Source organism: Bicyclus anynana, chromosome 9 (assembly GCF_947172395.1).
Source record: "Bicyclus anynana chromosome 9, ilBicAnyn1.1, whole genome shotgun sequence".
NCBI classification, from domain to species: Eukaryota; Metazoa; Arthropoda; class Insecta; order Lepidoptera; family Nymphalidae; genus Bicyclus; species Bicyclus anynana.
The window spans coordinates 1,616,889-1,635,533 of record NC_069091.1 but is presented as its reverse complement, the minus strand read 5'-3'; the positions used below and the strand labels follow the sequence as shown (position 1 = coordinate 1,635,533).

At 35.4% G+C, this 18,645-nt stretch overlaps 1 protein-coding gene across 1 annotated transcript; it reads right to left on the bottom strand.

Moving 5' to 3' along the window:
* Window positions 1-547: 547 nt before the first annotated feature.
* LOC112042813 (transcriptional protein SWT1) lies at window positions 548-18,466 on the bottom strand. The gene is made up of 13 exons (XM_024078019.2): window positions 18,197-18,466; window positions 17,874-18,024; window positions 17,176-17,757; window positions 16,058-16,347; window positions 15,761-15,899; window positions 14,826-14,984; window positions 13,737-13,840; window positions 13,415-13,597; window positions 12,149-12,335; window positions 11,043-11,247; window positions 10,295-10,432; window positions 9,827-9,967; window positions 548-9,136 (listed from the first exon to the last, which is right to left on the bottom strand). Exons 1-13 carry the CDS (start codon window positions 18,323-18,325, stop codon window positions 9,058-9,060), a joined length of 2,487 nt encoding a protein of 828 aa, XP_023933787.2. The 5' UTR covers window positions 18,326-18,466; the 3' UTR covers window positions 548-9,057.
* Between the last annotated feature and the right edge of the window lie 179 nt (window positions 18,467-18,645).

Below are 18,645 nucleotides of genomic sequence, written 5' to 3'. Positions count from 1 at the left end.
TTGAGAGGGGTTAAGCCAATAGTCCACCACGCTGGCCCAATGCGGATTGGCAGACTTCACACACGCAGATAATTAAGAAAATTGTGTGGTATGCAGGTTTCCTCCCGATGTTTTTTCTTCACCGTTTGAGACATGTGATATTTAATTTCTTAAAATGCACATACCTGAAAAGTTGGAGGTGCATAACCCGGATCGGATTCGAACACATACCCTCCGGAATCGGAAAGGTCATATCCACTGGGCTATCACGGCTCATTTTAATTGACATTTTAGTAGTCTAATAGAACGCCAGGGCTCGGATCTTTATAGAAGAGGACCACGCTGCGGGTTATTTTATGTGTGCTACTGTAACAATCACCATCAAATTTTAATGATAATGACCAGGATCATCTAGGACCTACTGATCCGAAGTCACATAGGCAAATTACAGGACTAGCGAGGCAGTTAAATCCTCCTAAGTGATGAGAAACATGCTAAACCATACTCTGCATATTGTTAATTAGTAAACTTTCATGACATTAATTGTAACTGGAATAAAAATTCGACATACAAAAGTTATAGACAGTTTACTGACATCATAATGTAATAAGTAATAACAGTTACATAAACTCATAGAAAATGCACCAAAGCGGATTGATTCGCGCACTGACACCAAAAAATTTTAATTTATTAAGACAGAATATATATATTATAGTCCAGAATCCGGGTGACATTTTTACAATTGATTACTATCGATTCTCTGCTTTAATACCTCCGTGCGTCGTTAACTACCAGAATAGACAAATTATTTTCGTAATTATTTTAGCGTCAAGAAGAAATTACTCAGGGAAATTTTGTTTGACCAGTTGTAAAAAATATTCCCCAAATCCTGGATAAACAGAAGAGTTATACGATATTTTCAATGTCGACAGTGTGGGTCGCACTTTCGTCTCTATCTCTCTATGTCTACACAGAGAGAACTATAGACAGAAAAAAAGACTATACAGAGAGAACTATAGACAGAGAACCAGAGACGAATTCCATACTCATACTGTCGAAGTCTAAGAACATAGTTACAGAATAGGTTATCGTTACGTTAATACATAACAGCAAAATGAAATGGAGGTATCATTTTAGGTATACGAATATGCGCCAAATTTCTAGTCCGCTCTGAAGTTGCAACAAGTCAAATGCACCGACAATATCACCCCGCTAGGTTGTTTTTGTACACTGTGCAACTATACGCTGCGTGTTTAGAGCGGCCTTGAAGTTTGGCGTAGTTCAACATTTCTACAATTAAATCAGATGAATACCCATACAGTTAAAAAATTTTGATCATGGACACTGGACCAATTAGCCTTTGTTTAATTTTAATAATAAATACTATAGCCGCGATTTATTTTTTCACAAAGTTTGCCTTTTTCCTAAATTCGCAGACAAGGCTTTTAAAAAAAATTGCAATAATGTATCTACTCGTAGGTATAAGTCAAGTAAAATTTTAAGCCCATTCAATAACTGTATGAATAATAAATATTAATCCAAATTGTAAGTCCACAAGATTAAACATGTATTAAATAGATACAATATTTGGAAAGTAAAAAAGAACATGTTTTTCAAACACTTTACTCCATACAAACAACCATAGATTAATCATTAAATATATTAAATTTTTATTACCTACAATATACAATCACCATTTATACAATAATACATGTATTATACTTAAAGAACCACTTTCGTGTTATATACACAAACTACAGGCAAATCGCAAGGGTCCTCGACTTCGCGGTACAGGGAAGAAAGGAGCGGGCGGCAGACACTTTCTTAATACAAAGGATGTTATTGCTAGAACCATAAGGTCCACAATTGCTCGGCGTTGTTAAATATATAAATAGATGGTTCTCGTATCTTACTTATAGTAGGATATGTCATAAATTAGCAGACCCGGTCAAGCTTCGCTTTGACTTATGAGAACTTACTTCTTCCGTACCCCTACTCCTACTCGTGGCTACTTCCCCCATTAACCAAAAAGCTGTCAAACAGAAACTTTAGCCACATACAATAAGATGTACTTTGTATTGATTGATCGATCGGGGTTAGTCTAGCTTGTAACGCGATACAAACTAAGGTCGGAGTAAAGCGATCAAGTGTGACCTCGGCTACGATTGTGTGAAAATAATCTCGTAATTGTAATATTTTTATAAAACAAAATTGTATTTTTATCACGTCACCGCAAACGCTAATCATAAACTGTAACGTCATTCGTTACAAGGCATCGGTTTGTTATTGGCGCTTGCGGTGACGTGATATAATCACATCACTTCAAACGCCAATCACGCTGTTATCTCTATGAATGACGTCACTTGCTAATGTGTTGTGTTTCGGTGGCAAAAATTTTACGTAGATATTTTTTCATTTATATCATTTTTTTACTGGTTATTATTGACGGGACAAAATAAAATATAGCTTATAATACTTCCATAATTCAGTTTAAACACTGTTTACAAGAGGCAAATAGATTATTGGTCGATTTATCATCACTAAATAGGTCGTGGGTTGCATGTAACGCTTAACTTTGTCTCATTCCACAATGACAAACCCTCGATCCTTAGCACGTGTCAATACATTCATTAATTTCGCGTGTTATAGCCCGCACCTCGCTATCCTCAGCACGTATCAATACATTCATTAATTTCGCGTGTAATAGCCCGCACCTCACAACCCAACACGTCCATTGTACTGCGAAGGAGAGGACTGAGGACATTTATGGTTTGCCTATAGCCGTGCAGTTAAAGAATAAATTATAAATCTTTGCAGACTGTACCGACAGCATATGCTTACTTTTTGGAATCTGTACAGGCAGTGAGTATGCGAGCATTATTTAGCAAAACCTATATGTCTCCCTAATAAAAATACACCCTCTGCAGGGTAGTACAGTATTTTTTGATATAGTTTTTCTCCTACCAGAATACAGTGCCTTTGGACTTAGAAGTAATGACATATGCCTTTGTGTGTGTGACGTAAAGTAACGTCAACAAAGCAGAAACGGATTGTTAAATTATTCACATTGATACGAAGACGTATATGCACTTAGTGTGACATCGAAAACCGTTTATCAAATCCGCACTTAAACGCAGACGCTTTGCTGATGCTTTTCCGTATTCACACACGAACGAGCTATTAAAATCAGACAAGTACTTCCAAAGACAAATTAACTTCTAGACAAACTATACTAGCCCCGTGTAACTATACAAATGGCACGTCGATTCTCTTTCTACGATCGCTAACGCTTCGAAAACTAGAAAGATGTATGGGAATGACATTTGCTATCGACAGGTCACGTGTTCAAGATCTGTCATTTCAATACATTTTTCTAGTTTTCATTTTTCTAGTTTTTAGTTGATTAGAAAGAGAATCGACGTGCCACTTGGCTAGGGGAGCAGTATCGTCTTCTATTAAATTGTGGTCCAATGTGACCACATTTTTGTGAACACATTTCTTAGAAAATTTTTTGGTTACTAAATACATTGGGGTTAGACACGTTCACTCACCACTGGGTGTGCAGAAACTCCTATACAATATTTAAATGCATGTATTAAAGTTGGGAAGTACACTTCAAAAGCGTGATTAAAAGTATGATTTCATATTACTGACTTATTTAATTTGATTTAATTAAATAATAAATTTATTTTACAAAGCTTCATATCTTTATAAACATACTTCATTTATTAATAATATTTAAATCATAATTTAATGGTTGTACGAGTAAACAGAATTTTATAAGAACTTGGTTGATTATATATATACGCAACCTTTATTTTTTTTTTCATGGACTGTTCATTCATTCCCAGAGATTCATTTGTAAACACACTTTATTTATTTACATCAACTATTAATTATTATCTACGGAAATCGAACCAAATGGGTGGTCATTCATATAGGAATTCCTGGTACACCCAAAGTTGGGTGCAGTTGGTGAATGGACGGGTGGCACCCTTATGGTATATAAATAATATACTCAGAGGCACAATTATCCGCCCACTTTAATATGACGTCATACCTCTGAGTATATATTAGGGTATAAGTTAATATACATTTATATAGACGATACAGCGGTTACAATCTAACTTAACACTAGATATATGATAAACAACATTATATACAGAACATATAAACTTAACAAAAATAAATGTAAACTTTAAGTTTTAGTAAATTCGCGGTGTCCTGTAGCTCAAACAATTAGAAGAGATAATAAAGGGACAGAAACCACTGACCTCTTATAATAAAAAGACGCACAATCATGTTGAAAATTTTACTTAAAAACTGGACAATTTTGCTTTTACTGTTTTGGAATTATTGGTAAAGAAAATTATGCCTGCAGGCCTTTAAATATAGTATATAGTATATGTGATGATGCAATGCTATTTTATCGTTTGAGCTACATATGTGTGACTCGAATGTATGTTATGTTAACAAATCTACCTCACCATTTTTTATTCTTTAAAAGTTAGCCCTTGACTACAATCACCTGATGGTAAGTGATAATGCAATCTAAGATGGAAGCGGGCTAACTTGTTAGGCGTGGGATGAAAATCACACCCATTTCGGTTTCTACACGACATCGTACCGGAACACTAAATCGCTTGGCGGTACGTCTTTGCCGGTAGGGTGGTACCTAGCCACGGCCGAAGTCTCCCACCAGCTAAAGTCACCAATCATATCCCACTCTCGTGAAACAGCTGTAGTGAAAAAGTTTTTTCAATATAATTCAAATGCATTCGAGAAACCCATAACATTCATACCCGGCGTACCAAAAACCGCAGACTGTGATCAAGTAGTAGACAATTTGCATGTATTTTTTTAGTCTATTCCTGACAACACTATGATAAAAGTAAATTCTCGAAATAAAACATTATTATTTTCTGCAACTCCTATCTAATACTAGCGGATGCCCGTGATTTCATTCGCGCGTAGACCTTCAAATACTTGAAAATCTTGCAAAATCCATTGTATAAACTTCCTCCCTGGCAAATTTCATCTTTTTGCGTCAATTTGTTTTTGAGATTTCGTGATGAGTGACTTTTCGCATTTATATATTTAGATATTTAAAGCATTTTTACACCATGTCAAATAGCGCCGAACCGGAATTGTTGCTCGATCTCTCTCTCTTTCGTTATATTTGGGTTTTGGACGAAAGAACCATAAATGGTCATTTAGCCTTTCCATGAAATGTTGTGGGTCGCATAGACCTACTAAACTTGTTAACATGGAAAATGAAGTCAATTTTCAAACGGACCAACAGCGAGCGTTTTTCTATTATTAGATTTCCCGGCATTTTTAAATTATTAACTGAAATTCATGATTTAAATTGAGTTAAATAAAAAATATATTGTTTTATGTAATATCAACAAGGTATAGAAACAAATATATCTGGCCTCAATTAGAATCAGATGCATAGTCCTTAATCAGACAATACAGAATACTATAGTACATATAATACATACATATATGTACTCTAGTATTCTGAACTCATATGTCTCTTTATTATATGATTTTTTATCAATATTTTGTTGAGTCACAGTCAGCGGCTGACATTACGCAAGCTATTAATGTGAGGACATTCTGTAAAAAAAAATACAATAACTTATTCAAGTAATCAAAATATAATTATTAGTCAGTCTTGGAAGACAATGAAGTTCCTTTCAACATACCATATTACCTAATTATTTGATTCACAAAACCCATATAAAAAGTGCAAAATAAGATTATAATACAAACAACAATACGAGAATGTATTGTTGGTACCAAGGACTTTTATTTAGCTAGATACCGCTCAGTCTGTCTAAATGGTCCGTGTTTTGATTTGTTTTAAAAAACTGCGATTGCAAGAATTAATAGAGCAGCGTTAAAAAAGATTTTCAGTCATTGCCGCCTGATTAAAAACTCATTATATTTTATAGTAATACCAAATATCTTGAAGAGAAAAATAATAATCAACTGGCCATACCAGTGAGGCCAGTCAATTGCAAAAAAAGTATAAAATAATTCAACGATAAATTTATTACATCATTTTGTTTATATTCTATTGATGAATAAATAAAAACTTTTTATAATCGCCTACAGACGCGAGATTAAAATTGTTTACATTTTGATTAGACTAAATAAAAAAGCGGCATCTAAATAAATATTAGTCCATGATTGGTACAAAGCGAAAAAGTTACAAACTGATTTAAGTAAGTTCTGTTCAAGTATAAGAAAAATCAGACTTAAAATAAATTAATTTAATTACAAAAACAAAATAATAAATCATTTAATTAGGTAACCCAATAGAGGGAGAGCCAGCGAGAACCAGACCTTCGTCATTTTATAAAAGCTGAAAGCAGCTCATGCTCCTACTATAGATGAGTACCGTAACCAACTGCGGAGTTAGGACTGTGGTGGCTTTGGGAGATAGCAGGTTTCAAGGATCCAGACCCTCAACCATCAAAGTATAAAGTAGACTCTTAAAGTATCAAATTAAATAGTGTTTTTCGAAGGGTTGCCATAAAGCTAAGTGACTGGCGACTGGGAATATAATTTCTAATATTATACCGAGGAAAACATAAAAAAATTACACTTCATACCTAGACGGTTTAGGGTCTATCCTTAAAACCTGCTACCTCCCAAAGCCACCACGGTCCAAACTTCATAATTGGCTACTGTACTTACTTATGGTAGAAGCATGAGCTGACAAATTTTCAGCTTTTATAAAATGACGAAGGTCTAGCGTACACGGGCTCTTAAACTACATACAGTATTTTTCAGAATTAGTGCACTGTGTTGTTAACTTGTTAAGCATGAAAGAAACTTCATAAACAAATTGAAGGTAAACATTAAATATAAAGTATATTTCTTTATACAAATTTCTCTAAATGACAATACGTTTGTACAAATTGCGACTAGATCAAGGTACGGTCACAATCGATAACGATTACTTATTATTACATAATTTACATTTATATCTAAACCCAATATTTAACAAATATAACATACATTTGAAGTAACATTTGGCTATTTTGAAAAATTATAGCCAGCAAAGTGCATATTTCACCACTTTCTTGGAAGTGTGAGATAGTTTAAAAGTATTTTTTTTTACTTTTTTTCAAATGAAGAAGGCAAAAGTTGTGAATAACCTCTCCGACACTTATCAGAAGGTGGAGAAACCAGCCCTGTATTTATCAATAGATTTTAATACCTCCGCAATCGATATAGTGCTCAGACTAATTATAAAAAGACTAGGACTATCGCACCTAAATTCACGAACAAAATTGCCTGGTTTTTTTTTGAGGAAAACAAGCTTGATTATGTAATTATCTTATACTTGACTAGAAGTTGACCGTTATTAACACCATTCAACTACACAAACACGATTACATCTATGAAACATCGATTCTTCAGTTTCATCGAGACAGTTTTTACAATTGCATTAGATCGTTGATCATATACTTTGACAGAAAAGTATATAAGCGAGGCAGGTCTTTATGTAATTAGTCTGAGATATAATGTCATTATTATCAATCTACTTTAAGGGACTACAGGACCTACCAAGAAGAGGAGAATAAAAGGCGGGCTGGGTTTGCAGGCTATTTGAATATTTTGCTATTATCCAAGAAAACTGACAAATCCACGAGACGTCACTCTGATTTAACAGAAAATCCAATGTGAAGAATTTTGTTATATTTATTTATTTATTTGTGTCTTTTTTCAATATATATAGAAAAGTTTATAAAACAAATGAAACTTTTAATTTGATTAAATAATTAATAACCTATTTAATCAAATTAAATAGGTTATTAACTATTTTACACATACTCGTATATTATAATATCGATTAATGTTATATAGGATATTCTGAGATATCTGAAGACTTATTCGTAACATAATGCGCTGTGTAGTACTTTACCCGCCATCGGGAATGTTACTAACGAATTTGTCATAATAGATGATGATATTGTCAAGTTTATCACGGATAATAACAAATAAAAACATACAACTAAAATACAATTTAAAAAACAAATAAAATATTATGGTACGAGATCCGTTATTAGATCTGTTATTCAATTGTGATTAGAAATAAATATAGATAATATTCACCTTGACTCCTTGCACATAGGTTGCCTAGTTAAAAGCGTGACCAAACAATAAAAAAATATTAAATTTATAACTGAAAATTTTTGGTCAACTTCCCTCTTCTGTCAAATTGAGTTTTCTCGATTAATTTGTATTCCAAATATAGTGGTTTTTAAAGTAACTGGACTAATACAATATCTAGGCAAAACTACAGTTGTGCCAGCTTGAGAGCAGGCAACCTATGTGTTTTCAGTTTTGTTTGGGATATTATTTTACATTTTTTTTAAATAACAGATGAGGGAAGTTGACCAAAAATTTTCAGTTATAAATTAAAAAATATATATATTGTTTGGTCACTATTTAACTGGGCAATCTATGTGCAATTAGTCAAGGTGAATATTATCTACCATTTATTTCTAATCACAATAGGAGTAGTTGACTCATATCAAATTTAAATATAAACAATATTAATTTAGTGTAGTACATGGAATAAGGGTCCGAAATATATCAATACCAATTAATAAAAGTTAAGGATTTCTTAAAAAACTTAATTAAAATATCACGTATTTAATCAAATTTTCCAAACGCCAAAAACGCTGTCGTCCATTTTGTGACGTCACTGACACACTTTATGTACTAAACGTCAAACTAATTGTTAATTAATATTTTTGTTAAACACTCCATATGTATGGGATTTAGTATAGTGACGTCATGAAACAGTTGAAATATAGACTGTCATGGCCGACAGGCGTTTTGGCTCGTATTGTCAAAAACATAATCTCTCAAAAAAATATGAAAAAAAAAATCAGTCTAGTAGAACGATAATGAACTATTTAAGACATTAAAAAAAAAGTGTCAACTTATTGAATAACAGATGAGGGTATATATTTGTAATAACGGATCTTAGACTATAATGTAACCGCATCAATTGTGACGTACAACGCAATCAATTCACACTAATACGCAGACCTATCCTAACCTACTGTTACACACGTTCAGGAGCTCCGACAGCTGGCAGAACTTGGTGTGCGCTTCCTGTAGCATGCTCCTGCACATACAAATTATTTTAGTACAAAGGAGATGGTCCAAAACTGTATGGAGGATCAGTCATTGTACCCTAGCGGAAATAAAAGATAATATTTTTTTTAACTATTTTTAATAATACAAATCCACGAATTTACTTTAATTCTTTCGAAATAATATTCATTATCTCCCAAGAAATGCAACATTATTAAGAGTAATAATGGCGGGGATAGATGACGTTTTCAATGCAGTAATCGATTTGACGTTTGCTGTCAATTGTCATGTCATAGTTGCTATAATGGCGCCATCTTGATATAACTCAAAAACTTGGGTTTTTATTTTATTTATTTATTTTTATTTAGTTTGATTTATTCACTTTAATAAATTTTAATAAAATCCTTGTATTTTTTAATTTTTTTTGGTACGGGGTACAAGAGTGGACCTGAAATGGTCCATCTCCTTTATAGTAGGGGAGCCGAAGAGGGGACTTTTGCAGTTACTCGAGCACGGCAGATGAACATAAGGGACTATACCTTGCACGTTGTTAAGTACCTCCACCAAGTATGAGCCCTTAATATTGGTGGGTATGATCAGTACGTCAAATTAAGATAAGGTAAGTGAGTTAATAGCTAAAACTACACTTTTCGAAAATCGGACGATTTGAGCGTAACGTAATGGAATGGGAGGATTTCAATGTAACAAAATAAATGTTTACCTGCATGTGATACAAAATGAATGCAGTTCGTCCCGCGTCACGTTGGTGCCCGTGCAGATGGCCGCCAGCGCGGAGTTGAGCGCGCACTGCAGCCTGTGCACGCGCGCCTCCATGCTGTCTGTGCTGTCTGTGCTGAGCACGCTGGAACACGCACAAAGCTGATTTTATTACAAACTTTTGTTTAACTTCGCCTGTAAGTAATACACATACACGCACTAACGCACGCACGCTTGCACTTAAACACATTCCACGCACACACGCACGCACGCACGCACGCACGCACGCAATCACGCACGCACGCACGCACGCACGCACGCAATCACGCACGCACGCAATCACGCACGCACACACGCAATCACGCACGCACGCAATCACGCAATCACGCACGCACACACGCAATCACGCACGCACGCAATCACGCACGCACACACGTAATTACGCACGCTTCATTTCACTGTTCCCACTAACCTGTCGATGGCAGTGGTAAGGTCGGTGACGTTGCTGCTGAACAGCACCCACTTGGCAGAGAGCGCTGCGAGCGGCTCGCTGCCCGATAGCTTGTCCTCTATGCTGTGCGGCACGCCCAGCTCATTGGCCAGCTTCGCGCTAAAAACATTTTTTTTTAATGATAGGTATAAGAATCACGTTTGACAGTAAGCAATTATGCGTATCGTAAATCGCGCTTGCCTAGATAGAATATAGCTATCTAGTTTTGAGTTAAAGATAATATAATGAACATACACACTTAAAGACGTTTACTTCAAATAGATTACATGGAATGCTAAAATATTCATTGCCCTTACCAATGTTCAATTCAATTCAATATTCATTTATTTCAATTGGGCTTAGTTTACAAGCACTTTCGAAAGGTCAGGTATTAATATTATAAGATAATGGTGATAATAATTATATTTCGTCGCTTCATTCTCAGATATAATTTTACCAAGTAGTTTCCATTAACTTACAACCAACAACGCACGTTTCAGAGATTTATTTTCTTTGAACCGGAGAACACCGTCCAGAGGCCCTTGAAAGCGTCAACAACTGCATCGGTTGTGTAAACTTCGCTGTCATTACGCAACAGTCGCTCGACTGTCGCCTTTGCCTTCATATACTCAAGTCCCGGGATCTGCTCGGAGTTTTACTATCTACCACACAATGGCCTGGCATGAACACAGTGAATCATCGGAATGCAGATATTCATAATTTCCCTTACCAATAGCTGGAGAAAACTGTCCAGACGCCCTCAAAAGCGTCAACAACTGCATCAGTTGTGTCAACTTCGCTTCCGTTGCGCAACAGTCGCTCAACTGTCGCCTTCGCCAACTCCATGTACTCTGGTATGATTTGACACCGTTTTGCGACATCCAAACATAGTTCCTTGAAATTAGCAACCTCAGATTGGGTTAGCGTGTTTGAATCTGAAAAGAAAAGTAGCATATTCTTTTTAATTTTATTTTCTGGTGAAGCAGTAACAAACACAAATACAGAAACTGTCGCCTTTCAAATGGTTGTAAAATTTGAATGAATTGTGTTTATATATTCAAAAACACAATAGTGCATTCAGGGGACCATTCCATGAACTTCTTTTTATTAAAAATTTAATATAAAATTATAAGTAATGTATATAAAAGTACCAGTGAGAATTACAATTATAACAAAAAACAACGATTTGAGAATACAGCCTTATCGTTACATAGACATTCCAAGTTTCTTTCAAAAAATATAACAAACTAGTATACTGTAATGTAACAAACTAGTACTGCTAGGTGGCAGTTTCTGTTAATGCTTCTTCAAGACTGGGTGTCTTTACCGCTTTTTTAGTAGTGAATGTATAAATCAACCTCCTAATACTCAGAGAGTATTCTACCATGCTTTAACATACCACTATGTTCAGATAGTGTTTTGTAGTGACAGCTCATTTTATGATGAAGAATTTTGTTTTATGTCACCGTAAAATTGTAAATACTATTAGTTTATAATTTATCTCGCGAGATTGTAAACTGTCGATAGATTGTGAACTCCAAAATATGCATAATAAATTATTATAAACTAGCGGACGCCCGCTACTTCGTCCGCGTGGAATTCAATTTTTCACAAATTCCGCAGGAACCACTAATTTTTCCGGGATAAAAAAGTAGCCTATGTGTGAGTCCAGGATATTTTGTTTGTTTTAAATTTCAGCCAAATCGGTTCAGAAGTTGCGGCGTCAAAGAGTAGCAAACATCCATACAATAGGAATAGGATGTGCATGGTGCATAATAAATAAATATTATTGAAAGTTTATAAGCTGTTACAATAATTGTAACAGAGTCAACTCACTTTTCCTCTCAATAGTCATCAAGCTGTCCTTGAGGTCCCTGATGAGTGGCTCTATCCGCGGGAACACCTCGTTGAACACCGCCACCCAATGGTGCAGCAAACATTGCAGCACGTCCGCCAACGTCCAGGGCGGCGCTTTGAACAGCACGTGCTGCCACAGGTTGTTGAACTTCGCACGCATTTCGTTCTGGAATCATGAAGCAATTGCTTCAGCAATGAAACCAGCTTTACATTCTATTTCATCATCATCATCGTATCAGCCGATAGACGTCCACTACAAGACATGGGCCTTTTGTAGGGACTTCCAAACATCACGATACTGAGCCGCCTGCATCCAGCGAATCCCTGCGACTCACTTGATGTCGTCAGTCCACCTAGTGGGGGGTTGACCAACACTGCGCTTTCTAATGCGTGGTCGGCATTCCAGAACCTTGAGACCCTAACGTCCATCGGTTCTTCTCGAACTATGCGCCCCGCCTATTGCCACTTTAGCTCCGCGACGCGTTGAGCTGTGTCAGTGACTTTGGTTCATCTGCGGATCTCCTCATTTCTGATTCGATCACACAGAGATACAAGCATTATATGTAAATAGTTGAAATTATCGCACTGTTTGTTTAATTAGATATGGACCTGGCTCCCTAGACGTTACCATCCTGTCAAAATGTAAGATCTAACGCGTTCATACAGTTACGGTGTTTCAGATTTGTAATCGTAATTGTCGTCTAAAAAAATGCCGGTTTCTGCAGTTGAATTGTGTAAAAAATGGTTAACAACTTAAAGTGTACTGAAAGATGCAAGTTATATTGTGATTATTTCTAAACTTATTTATATCAAAAATGTAATAAAACAATATCCAAAAATAATTGATCCTTCAGGCAATTACTAAAACATCAATCAAGTAATTGAACATTCTGTGTGATGAGACTAAAAGACAAGTTTGTTAAAGTTTTACTAGTGTGTGTAAAAAATATTGCAATATGTGTTTGTGTTTTGAATAGTTGTGTGTAGTGTAAGGACACAAAATATATTTATTGGTGTAAAATATTTTCAATGTGTGAGTTTACCTTGTCCCTTTTAAAAAAACCACAGACAATTTTGTTGGTGAAGTCGGGTGTAATACAATCCATGTTCATAGCCTATTAGTCTATTCTCTAAAATAGTAATTTGTCGTCAAGCAATCAATGTGTGAGCAATCAATGTGTGAAATCAGAAGTGTCATAATAATAATTATAACCTGTGGGTTCTTGTCGTTCAACACTATATTACCTCAAGTATGTTGGCCAGCAGATGGTAGACGGTCTGCTGGTAGCGCTTGACGCTGGCCAGCAGGTCGGGGTCGCTGGGCTGCGGCTTGCTCTCCACCAGCCCCTTCAGCTCTTGCACGTTGATGCGCTTCACGCCGTTGATCGTCGCCTTGTTGCACAGGTTCTTGTCGTTCGACACTAGGATCTGAGAAACATAACTTTGTTTTAATATATGGAATAAAGGATTCTGAACAACAAGTCAATGCACTACAACAAGTCAACGCACTACCATCTTAAACATCACACATTGCATCAGGTGTAAATAGCAACATAAATAAGCTTACCACATTTCTTCCCCTCTCGATCTGTTGTAGGCTGCAGTTCAATATCTCATCATCTGGCACCTCACAAGGGTAGATGTGAGAATTAGAATCCCTCAACGACTGTCCTGTTATAAACACAGTAAACTAAGCAAATTAAGTAATCCATCACACATATATAATTTTATACTAAGTTATAGGCCGCGCGCGTAACTGTTCTCCGGCTTGACTTCACGTGTACGGGCTTCGGTCGGGTATTTTATCCTAGTACATATGCGCGGCCCCTAGCCGCGCGCGAGAGCCTGAGTTAGACTGACCTACATCATTTTATGAAGACTGAAACTTTGTCATTCCATGCTCTGCTACCATGGGTAACTACGGTAACCAATAGCAATACCAATATGACAGTTTTTCAAATTGTATAAATATTGGAGATAGAGGGACATCTTTGTGGCGGTACCGAGAATTGTTAAAAATGCCCCATACTAAATATGATAGGGACAAACATAATTACAAATGTCTTTGTTCTTTGAGCATTTATGTTTGTACTTCTCATAATGAATAATATGTTCATTGAATGTAAAGAAGCTAAAAATGTTTGACTTTTCATATAAACAAAAAAGGATACAACGATAAGAAGCCTTGATATAAGGAACAGGACCAGAGTTACCGACATTTTAACCAGGATGGACCAGCTTAAGTGGAGATGGACAGGTCATATGCTTCGGGATCCTCAAGAAAAGTGGAGTACCCTTGTCACACAATGGTGCCCTCGCAATGGGAGACGGAAAAAGGGACGGCAGCATAGACGGTGGGAAGACGAGCTGAAGCTTACAGCTGGCCCATTCTGGAGGAGAGTAGCTCTGGACAGGAAACACTGGCAGGAGCTGGAGGAGGCCTTTGCCATGAGGCACAATGAGATTAGGGACATAATTTAAATGTACAAAATCTTCATTAATAAAGGCTATTTTATTTATTTATTTATTTATAAACAAAAAATAAAAAATATTTATAGTTTCAGGCTTTAATTATATGCCCTCCAATAAATATTTACAATGTAAAGAATTGTTGGACAGTTTTATCATATATGAGTAATTATAATATAACTGCTACCTTTAATCCGATTATTTTCAGGTAGCGACTTATAAAGGTAGTCCATGGCAGCTCTGGCGCGCTTGCAAATTGATGCTTTGCCATTGTTGTGGTCCTTCATGAAATCCAACTCGTTGATGACCCGCCATGGCACTAGCAGTGTTGGTGGCTCACTGTAACCTTCAATAAAAATATTTTCCATATCACTATAGGAAAAAGTAGTTCAGGTAAGTATGCATGTAGTTAGTTTAAAGAGCCTATGGACATTATGGTATTGCAAGAGGCTATGTAAAGCTTTTTTAGCTGGTGGGAGGCTTCCACTGTGGCTTGTTACCACCCTACTGTCAAAGATGTACTGCTAAGCTATTTAGCATTCCGGTATGATGTTGTGTAGAAACCGAAAGGGGTGTGGATTTTCATCCTACTTCTAACAAGTTAGCCCACTTCCATCTAATCAATCAGCTAACTTACAAAGATTAAAAAAATACATATTGATCACCATCATCAGTTGATCATGATGTCATTAACAGGCACAAGACATAACATAACTTTGTCTATGTTTTATAAGGACTTTGCCTAAAAGACCTACCGGGTTAACAAATATATATTTATAAAAAAAAGAAATTAGGAGTAGATTGTTTGCTGGAATCACGCTTCAACTGCCAACAGTCTCACATCACACATCAGATTGCAGATAAAATTGGAACAAAAAATAATTGGAACTAAAAAAAATGTTTGTAAGGTATGTTGACAGAACGTAACCAAGAGAGTATGGTAGTAAAGGAGATAAAAATAAGAGTTCTGGTTATAGTCAAACAATCTTGAAATAAAAATTTTAATTAAAATACGATAAAACTCTTTATTGCCTTGATACTAAACTTTATAAAACTCTTGAATGAGTATTTTGCTAATTATATTGTTAGATTGACTTTCAAAATAGTTAAATTGTACCTTACCTTTAATATGTGAATTGAGCACATTCTTAATTAAGTCGAGTTCATGTATAAATATGTTAGTATCAATAACTAGTATCACATTATCAGAGTTTCCGTGGTGTTCCTGTTGCACAGGAAATGTAGGAATGTCATTTTTTACCTAAAAATAGATAAACATGTTGATGTTACTTACACTGTCTATACTAATATTATAAAGAGGAAAGATTTGATTGCTTGTTTGTTTGATTGTTTGCTCAGGCTGAGGCCACTTTTGTACAAGTATACCTAGTGGAAATTATTAAAAAAATTAAAACATACCTCTCTTATCTCTTCAACCTCCATAGCTTCATCTTGTTTTTTAGGATCCAATTTGTTACTTTGATATAAAAAACTATCCTCTTCTTCCCTTTCAGCCTCCAAACTCAGACTAGATCTCAGCGACTCCATCCTGTCTTTTGCTGATGTGTATGGCTTTGAGTCTTTAGATGAAGACACTTTGTAAGCTAATTTAGATTTAATGGCTGATACAAGTTTACTAGCTTCTGAAAACTGTGGCGGTGTAGCTGGGTGTTTTGAAAATGGATATTCAGTTGTCTGACTGTTTATGCCTGGAATGAAATATATTATTTAAATTACATTATACACATCCAACAGTGTAGCAGGACTAATAAACAGAGATTGGTACACCATCCCAATCCACTAGCAGCTCAGCTCACTATACCAGACTATCTTAAAAGAAAAAGAATCTTGGAGCTGGATGTATAATAGTCCAGTTTTAACAACAATATGAATGTGGGGGATACTCATGTCACATACCAACATCAAACCTAAAATGCATATGCTCATAGTCTTTTTGACTGATTGCATGATATTTCATAGAACAAAAAAAAAGTTTATACACATATCTCAGATAATGCTTTTTAAATGGTCAAACACCATTTACCATGAGTGAAGGAAAGATGTATGTCAAGAGATTAATAATAAGGGTGATCAGGCCTTTGTTACAGCTCTTAATCCTAATAGTGCTTTGAATACCCGTTTCTTTATACAAGTTGCTGCAGTTTTAGTGAGGCAAAGGTTTTGAAGCATCTGAACTAACCATATAGTCAATTCATATTTATTCACTTTTATTGTGTGATCTTATGAGACCCATAGTTAGCAACCAAGTCTCAAAACCGACTTGGTCTCTATGGGCCTCATATGAGGGATGATGATGATGATTGTGTGATTTTGTATTGTAAGGAAGTTAAATCTGTATATATTAAATACTTTTTGAAGAATCATATTTTTTTTCAGGTATACATGAAACAATACCCAAACAGCTAATTAAAAAATTTATAAAAAATTGCTTGAACCTTTGAAACTTTAATTTACAAGATTTTTTCTTTAATTTTTATAGATATCTCAAAAAATTGTAAATACAATTTACTACATACCTTTCTCAATATCAGCAAACATGTCTTTCTGCTTTTCCTTACTACAATATTCTTCAGGCAACTGTGCCTTCATGGAAGATATTATTTTGTTTGCCGCTAAGAATTGTGACGGAGAAGGAATTGACTGTAAACTGTCACTGCTCGGCGAATGGGTACTTTTTGATTCATTCATTGGACATTCAATTTTGGATCTTTGATGAGTTTCATTTTTGGGGCTTACTTTGTTTTTGCTTTGTGATGTATCAGAACATTCTTCTTTTTTAACCTCAGAATTAAGCGAGCTCCTTAGGTTCGCTAATCTTGCACTAGCTAAGTTTTTAACAGGACAATGTTTACGTGATGTTTCTGCTGAACTGGGTGCACTTTTGGAAGGAGTGATTTTTGGAAGCTTTGGAGTGCTAGTGCTTTGGGGGCTGTCAAATTTAATTCTTTTTGCATTTTGCATTGGACTCTCCTTGGTATTACAATTGCTGCTGTTGCTAATTTTACTACTGTTATCCAATTTTCTGGAGTTGCCAGTCTTACTGTTGTTACCAGATTTACTGGTATTACTGAGGTTACTGCTTGAAGCATCTGTAGTATCTAGAAAAGACAAATAAGAATAAAGAGTAAGACAGTATTTACCATCGATAGCATTGTCTAATATAAAAAAATAATAAACAATACTATCAATGGAACTATTAGAATTGAAATGGTACCTTGTTTGGTCTTTTTCCTCGAAGTACCTTCTTCGTAACCATCGCTTTTTCGTTTCGCGACTTTCTTCGTAGTCTCTTCTCTCTTTCTTTTGTCCTGTTTTTTGACAGGTTTTTCTTTTTTACCAGTTTTCTGTTGGGAATCGTCGTCATCCTGGGTAAAGGGACAAAATTGAGTTACGCCATTACACAGAATATTAATGTTATTTTGCAATATTTGCTGCATTTAAAAGGTGCAAGTGATACAGGAGCTGCTGACATTCAGTATATACAACAAAAAATTGTAATACGAGTAAAATTTATGCAAAAAAAATTACGAAACTTACCTGTGGTTGTGTCCATGAAGATTTTCCAGTTTTCCTATTAAAATAGTAGTTTCTTCCCGGAATGGACTTGGACTTACACAACACCCAGCCGTCGGGTAATTCATGCTCTTTCTTCTCAGATGATTCCATTACGAAAAGCTAGCACCATTTGCTAGTTTAGTTCCTAAATTAAAGCTATGGAACGTTTACTTGATTTATTTCTGTCAAGTATTTATTTTAATTTGTATGATGGCGGATCAGGGTGTATTACCATTCACAATAATTATAATTGCCAGCTGTAAAAATAAAATATCAAAGAAATAAAAAATCTCCTCGCGGTCGATCCCATTCTTTATTATTTTTCGCTTACTTAATTTATAATTATCTCCTGCTTTGAAATTGTACATCCATGGCTGATTCATGTGACTCCAACTCTCGAAAGAAAGTGGAAAACACAGATTAATAAATAT

Coding starts and splice junctions, on each gene's coding strand:
- LOC112042813 (XM_024078019.2), bottom strand. CDS start 18,325: ATGGAATCATCTGAGAAGAAAGAGCATGAATTACCCGACGGCTGGGTG. Junction 17,758..17,873: donor GAGGAAAAAGACCAAACAAG/GTACCATTTCAA, acceptor TGTCTTTTCTAG/ATACTACAGATGCTTCAAGC. Junction 15,900..16,057: donor AGGTTGAAGAGATAAGAGAG/GTATGTTTTAAT, acceptor ATCTATTTTTAG/GTAAAAAATGACATTCCTAC.